Source organism: Numenius arquata, chromosome 1 (genome assembly GCF_964106895.1).
Source record: "Numenius arquata chromosome 1, bNumArq3.hap1.1, whole genome shotgun sequence".
In the NCBI taxonomy this organism is placed as follows: domain Eukaryota; kingdom Metazoa; phylum Chordata; class Aves; order Charadriiformes; family Scolopacidae; genus Numenius; species Numenius arquata.
The window spans coordinates 12,084,672-12,102,922 of record NC_133576.1 but is presented as its reverse complement, the minus strand read 5'-3'; the positions used below and the strand labels follow the sequence as shown (position 1 = coordinate 12,102,922).

At 38.6% G+C, this 18,251-nt stretch overlaps 1 protein-coding gene across 2 annotated transcripts in view; it reads left to right on the top strand.

Moving 5' to 3' along the window:
• Positions 1-18,251, top strand: part of STXBP5L (syntaxin binding protein 5L) — a 201,316-nt gene that overhangs the window by 96,163 nt on the left and 86,902 nt on the right. For both annotated transcript variants that reach the window (XM_074145586.1, XM_074145578.1), the window contains exon 6: positions 11,914-11,977. In XM_074145586.1, the coding sequence (XP_074001687.1) occupies positions 11,914-11,977 (64 nt within the window). The remainder of the gene's footprint in view (positions 1-11,913; positions 11,978-18,251) is intronic.

Genomic DNA, 18,251 nt, shown 5'->3' with positions numbered 1-18,251 from the left:
TAAATCAGTCTCATCAAAACCTGATGAAGTGATAGGAAAGGTAACGAGTGTCTGTTAAATGACAGTTCTCTGACAAGCTAACACAGGTGCCTGTGGCATGGGTATGAAAAGGAGGGAGACTTACATAAAAATCTGACTGGGATAAGTCTATACTTCCTGCAAGTAAAAGCTTCCACAGAACTGAAAATTATTTCTCTGCTGTTTCCTCTGTGAAGTTCCAGCAAGACGAACTGCTGCTGGCAAACTCGGTAGTATTTTATGCAGTTTCTGAGACACCATTTTGTATTGTGAGGAACCTGTAACCTCAGGTAGTAAACTGAAATTCACCGAGCTCGGTGAACCAGGAGGACAGTATCTAAGAACAGGGCTACAGTGGTGGATCTAATTCTCTGTCCCAAGCAGAGATGACATCGATAGCAACTACTTTTCTCCAAAATTTTCCGCTTTGCCTTTTTTACCTCTACTATTATCACTGACTTTCACTAATCACTGTGTCCCCTAGAGGGACAAAACTGGTGCCTCATTTCCTTTCCTCCCCTCTGCCCCCACCAAACTTCATAGGCACAGTCATAAATACCTAATTTCATCTTCAAAGGAGATTAAAAAAAGGGTTCAAACAGTAATCAGGATTCAGACAGTCTGATGATAAATATTTTGTCCCGTTCTCAGTTTTGGAATGTTTGTTTGTCCTGCCTTTGTAAGACTTTGCTCACGTCTACTCAGTAGTTTTGGCTGAAAAATTACTGCTGGAAAATGTGGTTTAATCAAAACCAGAATTAAAATGTTCGTTTTGATGAGTTCTTCAGGTGGGAAGTATCTTAGTTATTTTCCCTTTCTCACTTCGTTTTGGTGATGTTGACATACTAGAGGGTTTTTTGATTCCTATATTTTAAAATGTGTATTTATATACTATATTGAGTAGTAACAACTTAGAGGTTTTGAGAATAATGCATTTTTGTTTTGTGTGCATTTGGAATTTTCTTTCCTCCAGACATTAGGATGTTTCTATTCGGTATGGAAATAAATCTGAAAGTTTTTATGACATGGTAGCCTTCCACTCAGTTTCACTTCCTAATTATGTCAAAGTTCTTTTGGATAAATCTTTTTTTTTTTTTTTAATGGCCACAACAGACCTTTTTTATGAGAACAGATTAGAATGATGCCTCTCTTCAGTGAAAAGAATGTGGCAAATAAGGGCTGCTTACTAACAAGCTTCAGTACTGAGTTGTTGAGATAGGCTAGATGCTGTGCAAGAAGCTACCTCTCTAGAACGTTTTTGTAAACAAGCAGCCTCTCATAACTATCTTCTTTGTATTGCCTGTGCAGGAGTACACCTAGATTTTCTGAAATTTTTCTTCCATAAATTGTGAAAGGTAATGACAACATAATACAGATAGACCATGCCACTTCAAGTTCTTGAAGGTGCTGCGTGGTTGCCATGATAATCTCTTCTTCTAAAAAGCTAGTTTGCCATATTCTATTTTGGTGACAGTTGAGCACAGGTATTCATTAATTTCTGCTTCTAGTTCTATCAATTTTACAAGTATAACTTGATCCCTGTAGGCGGTGTGCTAGTCTAAGAAGGCTGTATCCTCTCCATTCAATCTCATCATGCACTTCTAGATATGGAATGGAGGAAGTTGTCCTTGCCTGTATTACAGAGGCAGACAGAGGATCCTGTGTGTCTCCGGATCAATTTCTCTGTATTAGAGTTAGAGGCTACTGGGGATAATGGTGGTTTGTCACAGCAGCTGCCTTTAACAGATGCTGTAGCACTGCTGAAGTTGAAACGAGGTGGCTTTTCTCAGTAAGGTAATTTGAACTCTCTCTGGAATATGATATAAGATAATAACAAACTATGATGTCTCTTCCACTACTATTGCTTTTTTGCAGGAAAAATGTAACTTAGATTAGCTTTTAAAGGGAATGTTATTAACTCTAAGTGTACTTCATGAGGATAGGCTTATGGTAGTAGACTTTACTTCAGAATTGTATTGAGACGCATTTTTGAGAGAATAATTTTATTTTGAGCCATGGATATATTCTTATTTGATTTTTTTTTTTTAATCTTCACATTATTTTCACATCATTTTCTCATTTTAGTATTACAGAATCATACAGTAATTCATGCTGGAAGGCTCCTCTGGAATTTTCTAAACCAACTTCCTGTTCGCAGTTACATCAGCTATGAGACCAGGTTGTTCAGGGCTCTATAGGTTCATAGGGCTTGTTGATGTTAGGTAGTTTCAAAGATGAAAGAAAATAAGAAAATGTATGTATGTAAAACTTCAGGAACAACTTCAGCATTGCTACAAATGATGTAAGAGGTAATAGTGCTCATAACATTGTTTTTCATTCTGAGATATATCATTTCAAAGTGTGGGATTAGTTTGAAGGTGTTACTATTCGCTATTAAGCTTGGAAGGAGAAGGTTTACGTTCTGTGCAGGCATATTTGTGTCAAACTTACTAGCAAGGAAAGCCCGGTGATTGCTCTGCTGCTGTATTCAAGTCCTCAGTTTAGATAGAGGGTTTATATTTGAGTGTGTCAGATTTGTGTATCATCTGCACAAACAAGCCCAAAGGAGAGTCCGTCCCTCTTCATGCAACTCTCATCCAGTTTCTAAAATTGTAGACTAAGTCTACCAACATAACTTGACTTTCTTTCAAAATCCCTCCTTGTTTTTTTTCACTGACTTGTACCTACTTCTAATGAAATCTCTGTGAATTTTAATAATGTGGGTTTAACTCAGTTGTTATTAAGATTTCAAGGCTTTACAGTGAAAACAGGTAGGACATTGAACTGGTTAGTTTTTTAAAAACCTGAAATGCTTCCACTTTGGAATGTTAAACTGTATATTACCATACCAAAATCACTGTAAAGCCAGATTACAGCTCATTTTGTGAGAGTACAAAAAAACCCAAAACCCAGCTTATATTCCAGTTCTTTTAGTTTTTCAGAACATAGTTGGGTTGAAGAGGGCCTCCGTATACATTGCTAACACTATGGCCAAGATAACCTGAAGAGTTCAGAATACCTGTGTTGTCATTTCCTCCTTTAGAAAACACCTACAGGTTGTATTCTAGACTTTCATCGTGGACTGAGTTTGTCCCTCTAAGATCATGATGACATTGCTCAGTAAATAGTATAATAAATGGTATTGCATAGGTGAAAAAAATACAGAGCATAGAAAATATATTCCAGCATTTTAGTCTGTTCATGGACTTGCCAAGATTTCAACCCCACAAAGAGTTTTGTCGCACTTCTTGAGACTAATTCATTCCAGAGAACATAACTCTCATCCCCAGAAGAAAAAAAACCATTGTCAGTCAGTGAGGCTCATCAAATGACGGCAATAATTTTTTTTCTGTGATTCTGTTGCACAGAAAGACTGAGGTGAAGAGGCTTAGTGGTTTAAAGAATTGAAGGAGAAACAGGATTGGATGTAACATTTTTAGACTTTTCATGCAGTAATAAATCCTATCACCGTGTCCTGCTTGGCTACTTTGACTCATAAAGTTGGCTTTTGGTTTGTTTTTGATGGAGTTTTTTTCTGAAAGCTTGCTACCGTTTGGGATTTTGTTGCCTATTTTTGTATCAAAATATACTGAAAGATCTGTAGAGCACTATATTTTGGAGTGACAGTGGTTTTCTCACTGTGATCTGTTCGGAAGCATCTAGTGGAGATATATGTCAAAAAGATGGTTGTGATACTTGTTTTATCATAGCAATTCGTGTCTTGGCCATTTCTATCGTCTCATGCAATGTCACTACCTCAGACCACACTGAAGCATCTTTTCAGCTAAGAATGAAGAATAACTGAAAACTTTTCCACTTATCATTTCTCTGTCATGTAGCAGAGCCTAGTCCTTTGCCAGAGATGTTCGGGGCTTGTGATACTGTTTGGTTTTCTATTCTCAAATAAACAAACAGTTTATCTCTTTTCTTCAAAATGTTTGGAAACAGGTCTGAAAGAGAAAAATAGTCAATGAGCCCAGCATGTCTTCATTTACTCCAACTACAGTGAGATTAATTTTCTTAGCCTTCAGGGTCATACACTTTAGAAGGTCATCTGGTGTTGGAAAAGGAAGGAAGATATTGATATGAGTCCACTACACTTCAAAAACAAGAACTCTGTATTGTAAGCCCCCTTGCCAAGCATGCAGATTCCAGTGTTTGAACACCCCACTGACTAACAAATGAGTAACTGAAACTTGTAAAAATTTATGGGATTTGGAGTATCCCATAAGAATTAGAATAAGAATCTAGAATTAGGCAAATTGAAAGTCAGTTATGACAGAGGCATAACTTGGTCTTTCCTTTCTTAGCACTTTCCTTGCCCAGCCCCATTTCCTGGATGTGTCTCAGAGCCAGCAGTTCCACAGCAGTGAATGAAAGCAGCATGCAGGAGGAGAAGTAGCAGTCTAGGAGCAGCTGCTACTCTCTCTGTGCTCAGACCTAAATGGAAATAGCTCCTAGTATAAAGAAAGTGCAAGTTGCCAGGAGGCCTTTTTCTAGACATTTTAGAAATTGTGTCTAAAACTCAGAGTTGCATCTTGAGGTTGAATTGATTCTTACTCCAGTTCCCAGCTTTGATCCACAGTATGTGAATGATTTATCTAACTTCTTCATTCTTTCTAATTTCTATGTGACTCTACCAATGAAAATAAAGTCTTAAAATCTCTGCTGTGCTGCACCTTTGTGGAAAGCAAAACTGTGGAAGATGCCTGAACTACTAGCACTAAAGAAATATCTGCTTATGTACATGCTTTTCTCAGCACTGTCACATTCAGTCATCTCCAACTCTGTAACAATGACTAATAGAGATGTTTTTCTTTTTTTTTTCCCTTTCTCTCCTAACTCCTTTTACAGCTTTCTACCACCAGATTTTCATTCTTCTTAGGAATCATTACAGTGCATCTGTAATTGTGCAGGTGTTGTGGTTTAATCCCATCTGGCAGCTAGGACCACACAGCTGCTCATGCACTTCTCGCCCTTCCTCTAGAAGGGCAGGGAGAAGAGGGAGAAAAGGAGGGGAAGAGTAAAAGAAAAAAAAACCTTATGGGCTGAGATAAAGGCAGTTTAATAGAACAATAACAGAACACAAAACAATAATAATAGTAATGATAACGACACAAGTCACTCTCAGCACCCGGTGAATTGGTACCTTCCTGAGCAGCGATCATGAGTACCTTTTCCCTGGCTAATCCCATTTATGTACTGAGCATAACATCTATGGTATGGAATATTCCATTGGCCATTCCTTCATTCTGTCTAGGCTCCTTCTCAGCTTCTATGGGAAGCTGCAAAAAGTCCTTGAAAAAATATAAGCATCACCTGGAAACAACTAAAACTATATGCTTTCATATCAAATCAGAAATACAGTAACCACTAGAAAGAAAATTAACTCTGTCCCAGCTGAAACCAAGGCAGCAAGCTAACTTTTTTCAAAAGGAAAATTATTTTCTCTTGGTTTGATTCTATTTTGTCATACATTCCTTTTACCTGCTTTAAAGATTGTCTTCATATTTGAAGTTCTTATAACAGTCACTCTGTTTCTTAGAGTGCATAAAATTTCCCAGAATGATGGAGGAATACATCATCTATGTATTTTCCACATCTCCTGGGTCCAAATTATAACATTGCTGAAGACTTCTTTTTGAGCTTTCTCATTTTAGAATAAAATAGTTAAATAAAAGTTTCCATCCTTACAAGTTTTTGAAGACTCCTCTTTTACAGTGAACGGTTTCTTCATTTCAGGTCCTGTTCTTCTGAGTAAGAATCGAGTCTTACAGCATATCAGCTCTCTCATCTCCCAAAATGAACATGCATCAAATAAATTAATACCTGCTGCTGTCAGGAATAACTTCTGATGAAGTGCAAAGGAGCTCAAAATATCACTAGTTTCTTAACAAACTTCTAGTTTTGTACAGCTGTCATGGGAACTCTTTGTTCCATTTTTCAATTCTTATGCAGTCTGGTTTTGTGCGCTTGAAGGTCAACGAAGTCTATGAAATGTTGCAATCTTTTGTATGATTAGCTCATACTTTCTTCTTGCTGAGTTGAAGGTAGCTTTTGCCTCAGGAATTTTTTACTGCAAATCATTGCTGGTATTTTTTGGACTTGACCCTCATTTTTCTTTCTGCTGTGTATGGACTTGGCTTTCTATTTTATCCTTTTCACGTCTTTTCAGAGCTTTTGTTTTCTCAGTCATTCTCAGCTGTACCCTAGCTAGTATTTGGGAAAGAAGAATTCTCTGCTCGACTATTTAACTTACACCTTATTTTCACCTACTGATTCTTCCTTATTTTCCCCTTTCTCAAGGGACAGGATCTAGTTACTTTTCACAGTCTCATAAAGCCAGCTTAAAGGAATGCCTATACACAAGTATCTGGCATCTGGTGTGTTTTATTCATGATATCTTCAAGTGTCGTTGATTTCCCAGCACCTCTTTATCCTTTCCAGGAACTGTTGGATCTCTGCTTTTGCTTTTAATGTAATTCAACAGTGTTTTACGTTTTTGTAGGCTGTTCCACAATGACAGCATACAACTTTCCAGTCTCCTTGACAACTCTACTGTAATAGCATGAGGGCAAACAAAATACATTATATATGCTAAAGATATATGAGGCAAAAAGTTTTTGTGTGTAGACATTTCTACATTCACTATAATTTCCTGTATGAAAGTAGTAATTACTGTATCTGTAGCTCTGATAGTGTTTCATGAGTTCTGTAAACTGATGATATTGATATAGTATAGTTAACTAAATAATTGCTTCATTTAATCCTACTTATAGTGCAGTCATGGTGTCTACCCTTTGGAGAAATTGACTGTAGAGCCTAATGCCTGGCACTCCTTTTACAAGCAACACTTCCCTAGGGCTCAAAAAAACATTGCTATTATTTCTACTTACGCATACTTTCCTTGAAGAAACAAGCAGATGCAAGAAGGCACTGATCTGCCTGTGGGAGAATATTCCTGGTCTTAATGTGGAGCAAATTACTATCTTTGGGTTCCAAGCCACAATCGTGCGCTAGGTAAGAAATAACATCACTTCAGGAGAAGCAAGCACGATGTATTACCAGAGAAGATTTATCATGTCTCTCCTTCTGTATCCAGCCATAGGGCAGATTCAGAGCAACAAGCGAAAGACTGTGCCAAATGAAGACAGTTACGGCCCTTTCACGCACAGTTTTCTTCCCTGCTCCATCTGAACTGGTGTTATTTTGTATTAATATATCCTCCCCTAAGCATCTCCCCCAAGATGGGACTGTGTATGTCCCATCCCAAACCAAACCAAAAGCTTTGTGCTGCACCTTGACAATATTCCTTGCTGTTTGGTCCAAAGCGGAATCCGTTTTGATACAAATACTTCACTTGATATGTAAAAAAAAAAACAAACAAACAGAACAGTGTTTCTTGGAGCCGCAGAAAGGCAATGCAGGAAGGCTGCCAGGGAGTAGGCTCTACAATTCCAAAATGCTTCAGGAACATCTGTTGTCATCACCCCAGAAACTCTGTGTGATCTTATGTGTGATGGCATGTCTGAAATGAGTTTTAGGAAATACAATTATTTGAAAAAGATCCTTTCTCATTTCCTGACAGAGTTAGTGTTATGACTGTCAAACTTAATAGACTCACCGTTTCCCGTTACCTATGTATAATCAAAGCTGGCAGCTGTTCAGCAGTCAAGGTGCTTGTGGTGGGTGGACCCTGGCTGGTTGTGAGATCCCCACTCAGCTCCTCTCTCGCTTCCCCTTCTCAATAGCACAGGGAAAGAAAATAAGATGGAAAAGTTCATGGGTCAAGATAAAGACAGGGGGATCAGTTACTAATTACTGTCAATGGGCATAACAGACTTGACTTGGAGAAAATTAATTCAATTTCTTGCCAGTTAAAATAGAATGGTGAGAAACAAAGACAAAAATTAAAACACCTTCCCCCCAACCCCCATTTTTCCTAGGCTTAACTTCAGTCCTTCATTCCCAACTCCTCTGCCTCCTTCCCTTCCTCCTCCCTCAGCAGCCCAGGGGGATGTAGAATGGGGGCTGTGTTTGGTCCATTACAGCTCCTCTCTGCTGCTCCTCATACTTTTACCCTGCTCCAGCACAGGTCCTTCCACACACTGCAGTTCTTCAGGATAAACCTGCCCCAGTGTGGGCTCTCCGCAAGCTGTAGGAAATATTCACCTGCTCCAGCTTGGGCTCCTCCACAGGCTGCAGGGGAATGCTCTGGCATGGTCCTCTCCACCAGCAGCAGAGTAATCTCTGCTCAGGCACTTGAAGCATCTTCCTGTCTCCTCCTTCACTGGCCTTGGTGCTCACAGGGCTGTTTCTCACACTTTCCTCACTGCCAGTGCAGTGGTTTTTTGCCCTTTCTTAAATTTGTTTTCCCTGAGGCACCACCATCGTGGCCATGCCTGCGGGTGTCTGTTGGAGCCAGCTGTGTCCAGAACAGGGCAGCCCTGACCTCTCCTCACAGAGACTCCCCATACAACTCCCCACTGCCAATACTGACACCTACATCCAATATTGGACATAAAACAGCTAACAAGAATGGAACCAAAGGCTAGTGGTGTACGTGTCAATGTATCAACTTTGCTGATAATGTGTATGAAACTCTTACTCAACAAAACTAAAGAAATAGCTACGAACCTAATAATAAAAAGATAATACTCCTAAAAGGAACAAAAAGTGTCTAATTTACTGAAAAGCAAAAAGAAATTTTATTACAGTGTAATAAATCCCAGGATACTTCAACTATGTTTTACAATAGAATCAAGAGAGAAATGGAGGAGGTATGAAAATTTATTGTATTAGTGAAGGTTACCCTTTCTAGCTGAGGTCTTAGCACAGAAATCTGAGGCTACGCCCCTGCAAGAATATAAGATAAAAATAAGACTGGTAGTAAAAGTTAGTTTTGTATCATTTACAGAGGAACAACTAGTTTGTGTGACAATGAAAGTATAATTAGCCTGAAATTACATGTAATGTAGAGCGAGTAGAGCTCATGTAAGAGTTTGCTTCTACCCAAAGACAAGTGTATACATTCCTTGGAAAGCAATGACATATGTATCTTAAAAAGAAAACAGTAGTTCCACAGATTTATCTAAATTGGTCTTGACTTTTAAAACTGATAGTTACAAAGAGCAGCCTAGACAGGATCTACCTCCAGCTTAGAAAGACAATATGCTCTTTCCCTTTGTCTCTCCATTTTCCCTGATTTTGCCAATATTCCTGGTCAAGTACTAATATTGCTATGGCCAAGCAACCCAGTCTGCATATTGGTGGGTTCAATAGGCTGGTGTAGCCACCAAAACCAGTATGCCTTGTCAGCCTGTGTGTGCTCCTTCCACCATTTTGTCTGTTGCCCGCTGGGTCATGCCTGATGTTTGCTTGGCTCTGCTCCCTCTTCCCTCATCTGTCAGTGGTTCTTATCTGGCTAAAAAGTAAAATTTCTTATGCTGCCTCTTCTCTTCATGGTTTCTCCTCTTATGCTTTCTCCTTTGCTGTCATGGTATAGGCATCGTGTACCTCAAATAGACTTCGTTCTTCCCATCAGCATACTCTGACCAGTTCAGATTGATGAACCTATGTCAAAAACAAAGCTCAAAGTAGTCTAGAATGTCCAAAGATATCCTATTCACACTCTGAGGACAGATGTACCAGATATGTGTGGGTCTAAACACTGCTTGTGGATATCCTCATCTCAGCCCTCAGTTCCCCGTCACTGCCTACCTACCCTGCCTGCTCCAAGGCCTAGTGTTGTGGAAATTATTTTGTTATTCCAGTGCAGGTTACTCAGAAATAGAACCTCAGCCAGAGAGGTCCCTTCTGGGGAGCTGGCTTGGATAGGAATGGCAGCCAGATCTCCCGCTAACTGCATCTATGCAAAACTTGTTGCATGCCACACCTTAAGCCAAATGGGTACTTGCTACTGGCACCATTAAAGACAGTCTGTATAGAATATTGCTGTATAAACTGGCTGTCCACTGCTTTCCTGATGATCTCAGGTCTGTGCTGGGATATGTCGCAAAATGCTCTTGCTGAAGCCTTGCGCACTGAGACCTCATGTAGAAAAGTAACATGCTGCAGGTACCTGTGGAAACATGATCTGTAAAAGCTGAAGGTGATGGCATGGGATCATCTCATGGAGAAAGTTCACCAAGGAAGGGGCTTGCTACATTGCCACGAGCTTTATGCGTGCAGCTAGCAGTACTGTTAAAATGTATGTGAAGGGGTGGAGTATAGTCTTGGAAGGCTGACTGGCCTTTAAGTGACTTGAAGTTTTCTATGTCTTTGGCCTGGAACAAACTTAGTTTGGAAGGTCTAAGGATATCTGCAGTAATTTTTCATTGTCTTTAGATCAGAGGTAAATATCAGACAAGGTCTTTGCCACTCTGCTTTGGCCCAGCTTTAGTGCGTGACCAAATAGCTAAAATATTTAAAATTGCCGTATTCTATGGGCAAAAAATAGAGGCCAGAGGAAAGCGTGCATGCTTTCAGGCGTGTTTGAGCGCACTGTTTTGGGAAAGAGGAGTCTATGAGGATATGGATTACTCCACAGTATTTTAATATTTGATTTGCCTGGGAATTTTAATCTTGATTTGGAGTCTGACCTGGTAGAACAGAGGGCAGTTTTGCTGTAGTTCAGTAGCTGAACCAAACGAAGAGGATTAATTTAGGAAAATCCTTTGAGCAGTTTGGCTGGAGAACCTTGTTTTGGTTTGTTTCTTTAATTCTCTTGCAGATTGCTTTAAAACTTGGAGCCTTGGTAGTTTTAGGTATGGCTTCCCAATAAATTCTTAGCTTTATGGACCCTGCCAGTCTCTGCAATATTTTTTTCCTGGTGACCTTTGGCGAACCAAGACCAAACATGCAAGTCTAGATCTGAAGCTGAAGTACAAGGGACATGTGCTCCAACCCCAACCTAGATGGGAGAAAGGTCCTGTTCTCTGCAGGCATTCAAATAGCCTGAACTTTTGTGGACTGGTTCTTGTCTTCTTGCTATTTATGACTGCCATGCCTAAAGGTCTGGTCAGAAAAGATGACAGTGGAAAAACCTTCATCTGTCCACGCAGTTTCCTACGATTTGCATTTGTTGTCAGGTCCTGGACATTAATGACTTAAGCAGCAGTCCCTGTACTAAGTTGCATACTATGTTATTGGTACATGTTACAAAAAGAGAGGGGACAGCAAGAACAATAAGTAATCTTTATAGAGGCTTACCAAGACTCATGGGATGGGTCTTATGGCTGAGGAGCCTCACTGAATATGCATTTGTGGGTGTATTAGTTGGTCTGAAGGTGTCATAAGGCTTTACAGAGTAGACAAAGGCAAGATGCTCCATTTCTGAAACCCCACTGCAGTAATGCTAAGAAGCTAGCAGTAGAAGATAGAGCAGTGTAGGTGCTAGAAGCAGCTAGAAGATAGAGCATGTAGGTGAATTACTGAAGACTTGTTGTTAATGAGATTAGAACTTGGTGAGTCTTGTTGTCAGTATTTGAAGTGAATCCAGTTAAGACTTTGCAAATCCTTGGCAGATTAGTCTTGAAATCAAGCAAGAGAGGAGAAAGGGCAGAAAGAGAGAAAGTGGAGAACAGAAAAGGCAAAAAAGCCTCAGAAATGGGGGGGGGGGAATTACTGTAATAGGAGGAATAGTGAGATTTTTCTTAAAATGGAAGAAAAGATTCATCAACAAAGAAGAATCTCTGCCTATGACAGCAAAAGGGAAACAGAGGAGAACATGAAAAGATACAGATAACTTTCAGATAGTTATCTTCCCTTGCTGGGCATTTTAGGATGACTTTTAAACCATTGGAGATACACATTAACACACCTAGAAATTAAGGTAAGCATCTAACTCTTCATAAAAAAAACATTCACAGATTTGAATTGATTTTTGTCTTGCAGATCCACAAAGACTCACCCTGGGCCAGTTGTACATTTAAGTGACAGCCCAAGAGATGAGGGAAAAGTGAGTACAACTAATGGTATAAAACATCCATTTATTTGCCTTGATCGCTCTTTTTTTTTTTTCTTACTGATTGTATCATCTGCTTTCTTTCTGTATTTGCAAGGTCACTTTTAAAATTTTTACAATTTTTTTTACAATTATTTTACAAATTATTTCACAATTTTTAAGAAAAAAAATCTCTTTGTACAATATTAATGAGTAAAAATCCATGAAACAGACAACGCACTGTACTTTGAAACCTATGGCAGATCAAAATTGTTCCTGGTTAAATAAACTTGGCTTTACTTAAGTAAGAGTTGACTAAAAACTGTACCATGATTTCAGTACTTGGATAAGCATGCTATTATGAAAGCATTAGAGTAAGTTTTTTCTTATACGAGAATAATGACAATAGTAACCTACTTTTAGAACTTGCTGCTGTTTGTGAATAGAGTTGAGAACCCCAAAGAGCTATCAACAAGTGGAAGCAAAACATAGTCAGAGTGTTAGGGTCATGACTGATAGCATCAGGAGGCAAAATCAGAGTTGGCTTTATTTGTATGGTAGCTTTTCCAAAATGAAATTTGGTTGCCAGAGTATCAGTTTTATTAGAGCTTTTTTATTTATGTATTGCTACTGAATTCTTGAGCATTTTGCCTATGTGGAAGGGGCATTTAGCTATCTCATCATTTTTGATCACTTTTGCCAATTGCATTTCAGTGTGTATCTGTAAAGGACTACATCTTACAAATTATGTATCTGTTTGACAGTGTGCCTCACATAACAAATGATGGTTATTGGAAACCAGCAGCAGTTTGAATTTCTGATACTGTTATAGGGGACATTTTACTGAAACTCATATGCTTACCTAGAAAAACACTGATGACTACATCTGTATTTCATTTGCATTATCTGCCGTTGGACTTATCCATATTGCAAGGTGAACTATGTGCAAATGAGGCACTTGCCAGCTAGCCCTCCAACAGGCCAGGTTGCCTTTTTGGAGGAATCACAATAGATGAAGAAATTTAGAATACAGCAAATAAAGTAATTAAATACTATGAAGCGTAGTGTTTTAGCCTCAAACTAGAAGCCATCAAGAAATACTATTTAACTGTGTATGGCAAAATACCTGATAAAAATAAAGATTTATTGATGTGGCATAACTCTTGTTCACTGGCCACAGCAGAAGCTGCTGATGACCTACCTAAAGCACACAGTGTAGAGAAAAAGGATATGATACTAAAAGAAAAAATGGTCTTGTGAGTGATCATCTCTTACAGGAATGTCGTGCACCATGTCCAAACAGAAGCCTAAAATATTTTGACTTCAGCAGAAAGAGGAAGATGAAATGGTCCCAGGAAAGGGAGTTAGAGGAGAACTTGCTTGGAAATACAATTACTTGTTGCTCAGAGGGCACATTGGAGACATCTGGGCACTGATGAAGTACTAGCATACTAACAACAGCAACAGCAAAATCAGATGGATCCCTATGAAATGCAAACATTGGAAATTTTTGAGGAGAAAGAGTAGAAAATGTAAGCCATACTGAAACCATCCCAGTACAGCTGTTTATATCATTGATAGATTGAGGGTGGTGTAAAGAACAAATTGGTGCTAACAAAATACTTGCAGATTTGCAGAATGTGGAATAGATAGTGTTTGAAGTTTACAGGAAAATATCAGTAAAAGGTAAGTACAAATGTAAGAGAAGATCCAAGCACTAAATCAAAAGACATAGCTCTAAATCAAAAAAAATCCAACAGAAGAGGAAAAAAAACCTAAATTTTTCAACTAAGTCTCATTAAACTTTGTTTGAAAGAATGAAGGATAAAACTATCTTTCTTCAGAATGGAGAAAAAATGAAAAAAAAAAAACAACTTCTTGGACTTTTGCTGTTCAGCATAGTCATAAATAACCTAGAAAAGAGAGTAAGCAGTGATATGATCAGGTTTGCGGGACTTTAGGAGCCTGAGAGACGGCAGTAAAATGGCAGGTTAAATGCTGTCTTTTGTAAGCATTCAGTGTAAATTATGGGAAGCTATATGTGTGGGGGAAAATATTTCTGACTTTACGTATAAAACAATGGGTCTGGGCTGATCATTATTGTTTGATATCGAGAGTTTCGAGTGATGATTGACAGTTCAATGAAAATGTCAGCTCAATGCTCAGTAGTGACCAATAAAGAAAATCAAAATTCGGCATTATCTGGAGAAGAACAGAACAAAACAGGGCTATTGCATAAATGCATGGTTGACTTGCCTGCTAAATACCGAGTATTCTATTTGTCCTTCTATCTCAAAAAGAATGTAATTGTGCTAAAAGAAATTCAGAGAAGGGGCAAGGTTTTTTATATGAGACACAACAAAGTGAGACAGGACAATACATTGTGGAAAAGAGCTGATTGTGATTCTGAGTTTGAAAATTGTAATTGTTATGAAGAGGGTAGAAAGAGTTCATGGTCTCTTTCAACACAAAAACTAAAAGGAAATCAATGAAGCTGAAAAAATTCAGATTCCAAACAAGCCAATTAAGTTCTTCTTCAAATGTGCAATGGGTAGAAGCTACAAAACTTTTTTCCAAATGGTGCTGTGGGTGCTGAAAATGTATATTGGTCAAAAGGGAGATTAGAAAAGTTAACAGAAGAGAAGGCACTTTGAAGGTTACTGAAGAGGTTTGCTGAATTTTTCTAAACAGTTATTCAAGATCAGGTTAACTGGAGTCATGTCTAGTTGAGGAGCTGGCTATCTTTGAACGAGAAAATCATGTAGGCTGAGAGAACTTGTGAGAGTATGATAAGTACTTGCCCTCCTCACATATTGTTCTTTGCTGTTTGCTCTTGGCCATTTAAGTACAAAATACTGCAATAGGTAGACCTTTTGTTTAATTTAGCAGAGTTGTTCTTAGCTAACAGAGCTGTTTCAAGATAGTTCTACATGCTCTGATTAGCTTTTCAGCTTCAAGTTAACCACCAAGAGATGTTGGTGGGAGAAATCAGACTCCTCGCATCACTTCGTGGGGCACAGTAGATTAAAGTGTTCTTTACTTATGCTTCAGAAATTAAATAGTGAGTACAAATCAGTCATAATCATTGCTCAAAATACAGCTATTCTTGCACTCTACAAGAGTATTGTACTCTGCAAGGGTCCAGTAGTATATCCTTCTCTGGGAAGTTGTTTACAGATCTGGGCATGTTTCACTGAAGTAAATAAGTGGGATTCTCCTATGGGCACTGAGTGGTTGAGAGTCCTAAAACACAGAGAAACGTTTCCGAATCTAGGACAATCTTAAGATATCCTTTTGAAAGCCAGGGAAATTTCTGTGCTGATTGTATATTCATCTTTTTAAAATTCTTTAAATCCCTAAAAGTTTTAGTTTGTATCAGTGACAGATGACTAGTTTTTCTGTGTCGAAAGAGTAAATGCAATTCCAGAAGACCTCTGCCATTCAAAATTTTTCCAGAGTGCCTTCCAGGCAAACTTTGGAGACAGTCTCTTTTATGAATCTAGCAAGGGGTAGCTGGAAGACAGACAACAAAGAGCATTTGGGCATTTATGTCACTTAAGAACAATTTGGGGACCTAGTGATTAAGTCCATGAAATATAACTGTGTCTGCCAAATCAATGAAGAAGTGTACATTAGGAACAGACTGAAGTGCACAGACATTTTTAAGTGGCAGATCTGTAGCAAACATGATTTTTCTTGCTGACACAGGAGAAGACATTAACTGCAATAATCTGCAGTTTCCCAGCAACTGGAGAAAGCTAAATAGGAAAAGGTTTAATGTCATTAACTATTAGCTGGTGGACTAAACTTCCTATCTCTGAGTCTGTGTTCTGAGATCTAATAACACCTAAATACAGTGTGCGTTTGGCAGGCTTGTTTTTATTCTTCCATCTGTTTTGTGGTACCAGGACAAGGAAAGGGCTGGCTAGCATGTACCAGGATGCAATTAATTGATTGTAAAGGAGAAAACTCCCTGAAACACTGTCATCAAAAGCATTTTATGATAAAGGATTTGTTAAGTCAAAATGTGGAGCAACTGCATTAGCTGAGAAAGATGTTGCCAGGACTCTTTCCTCCTTCAAATTCTCTGCAGCCTTCTGCGTGATTCTTAACCTAATTAAGCATGAGTAATTAAACAAGATGCCAGGAAACACAAGCTGAAGAAAAATCTTTGGGTTTTTACTTCCTTGACTCTTTTTACACATATTTTTATTCTTTGTCTATGTTTTCTCCTTCAACTGCATTTGTGGGTGTTTTCTTTTTTACCTAATTGAATATTACAGACATAGAGCTTGTCATATAGATCTTTCCAGTGCTTACCATGGCAAACAGGAGTGTGAATATTTGAGTTTCCTATGATTCAGACAAGTCAGAGTTCAAAGCATCATAAACATACTGGCAATGAGACTAATCGTATTCACCCAATTGGAATTCTGACTTCAGTGTCGTATCACAGTACTAGCAGACTAGCAGCATAGCTACCACCCAAGCAAAGAGAGAGAAAGATTCTTGGCTATGCAGCAAATCTGTTTATCTTTCAACTTCTCCCCTGAAATCACAGCACTATATCTTGCAATTCTGTAGTGCTGTTGTGCATTAAGCATTTTGGCAATAGATCAGGTGAAATGCTGTTTCTGATAGGAGGTATTTAACCTTTCAGTAATTACCTGGAGTGTGATATCTTTGCAAAAAAGAGTGATAAAAGACAAGCCTGCTTCACCAGGGAGAAAGGCGTATTATGAAACAGGGTCACATACTAAATGCTTTTCTATTCCTTGAGTTTCCTGAATATATTTGTACAAAAGCTGAGGTGGAAAGAATACTGGTAGATGTGAACTGAACTCAACTGGTTTGGTACCCAGCTGTAATGCATTGGTGCAAGTACTTGTAATGGTAAGAGTAAGGAAGGCACTCAGACTCCATAACATATTGATTAAAATACCATTTATTTAAGTTAATATAAAAAGGAAAAAGAAGGTAATCTTACATTCCTTCAGATGGTGGGAACCCCAAGTTGTGCAGCAGTGGATGAACCCCCAAGAAGGGCACAGCACACTGTGCTGGTCCCCTCTGTGAAGAGGTTTGCCAACATTTTGGTCTTTAGACAACTCAAAAGATTAAAAAAAAAAATAATTATTAATTTATACTATGAAGAAAAAGGATACTCACATGAGAATATACTGCCTTGCATTAACATACAGACAAGGTCACAGAAGTACTGTGATTGCCCTTACCAAGTGGGAGCTGTCTACAGGATGCTGCTTTACAATTAGGCAGCGAAGTTTATCTTGTGGCCAAGGAGTAGGTGCAGCACAACACAGATCTGAAAGCCAAGTGCTTTGTGCAGCACAACATAGCACAGCACAGACCTGCACTTACTCAGGTTAGCTGCTATGTGGATCACTAACTCCTGCATATACAATTGTCTTCCATTTAGGATCACTACACTAACAGCGAAAGCAGTTGCAGTAAGACACTTTGTTCACTCTCTTAATGGCATCTATTATCCCAGAATACCATATGACATCCTGACACAAGCGCTATCCAGTTAGCTGCATGCTTTCTGAACAGGATGTCTTTTCACATTTACGCTGCCACAAAATCACATATGGACCTGTCCACAGCAAAAATGATAAATATTCTGGATTTTCTCCACGACAGTTTGAATTTTTTTCAGGAGCAGAATTCTTAAGTAATCAGGTATTGTTCATATTCAGCTATTAAATATACTAACTGTAAATTATTCGTAGATTAGGTAATACATATCCACATAATGAATACTCTCCTGGCAATATACAGAATCATATCCAGTAAGACTGAGAGTAGTCCCAGACTCTTTTATAGCAGTATTGATGTATCAATTATATTTAACTTGGAAACAAAGTGATGTTTTGTTTAGCAGTCCAGCCAAGTTTCATTTTTCTGACTTATGCAAGATAAAGTGAGTGATGGCAAAGATGCTGGTAAGGTCTCGCAGACTAAGAGATAATCTCGTCATTCTTCTGCTCAAATTCTTAATATAGAAACTGTAAATCCTTGCCTGCATTCTGTGATCCATGTCTTTATGGACAAAGAACAACTGCAGTTATCACTGCCAATTGCATAAAATATTCCATAGCAGAAATGTGTGAATCTATCAGTTTGGTCATTCACAGTCTTCATGTCCAGGATAGATTCTTAGGAAGATGGGCTCTAAGGGAAGCAATTTCCAGGATACTTAAGTAATCTAGACTTCACATCTTCCGTAAGATCTGAAATTAGTTGTGTTCAATTGAAGAATACTCAATAC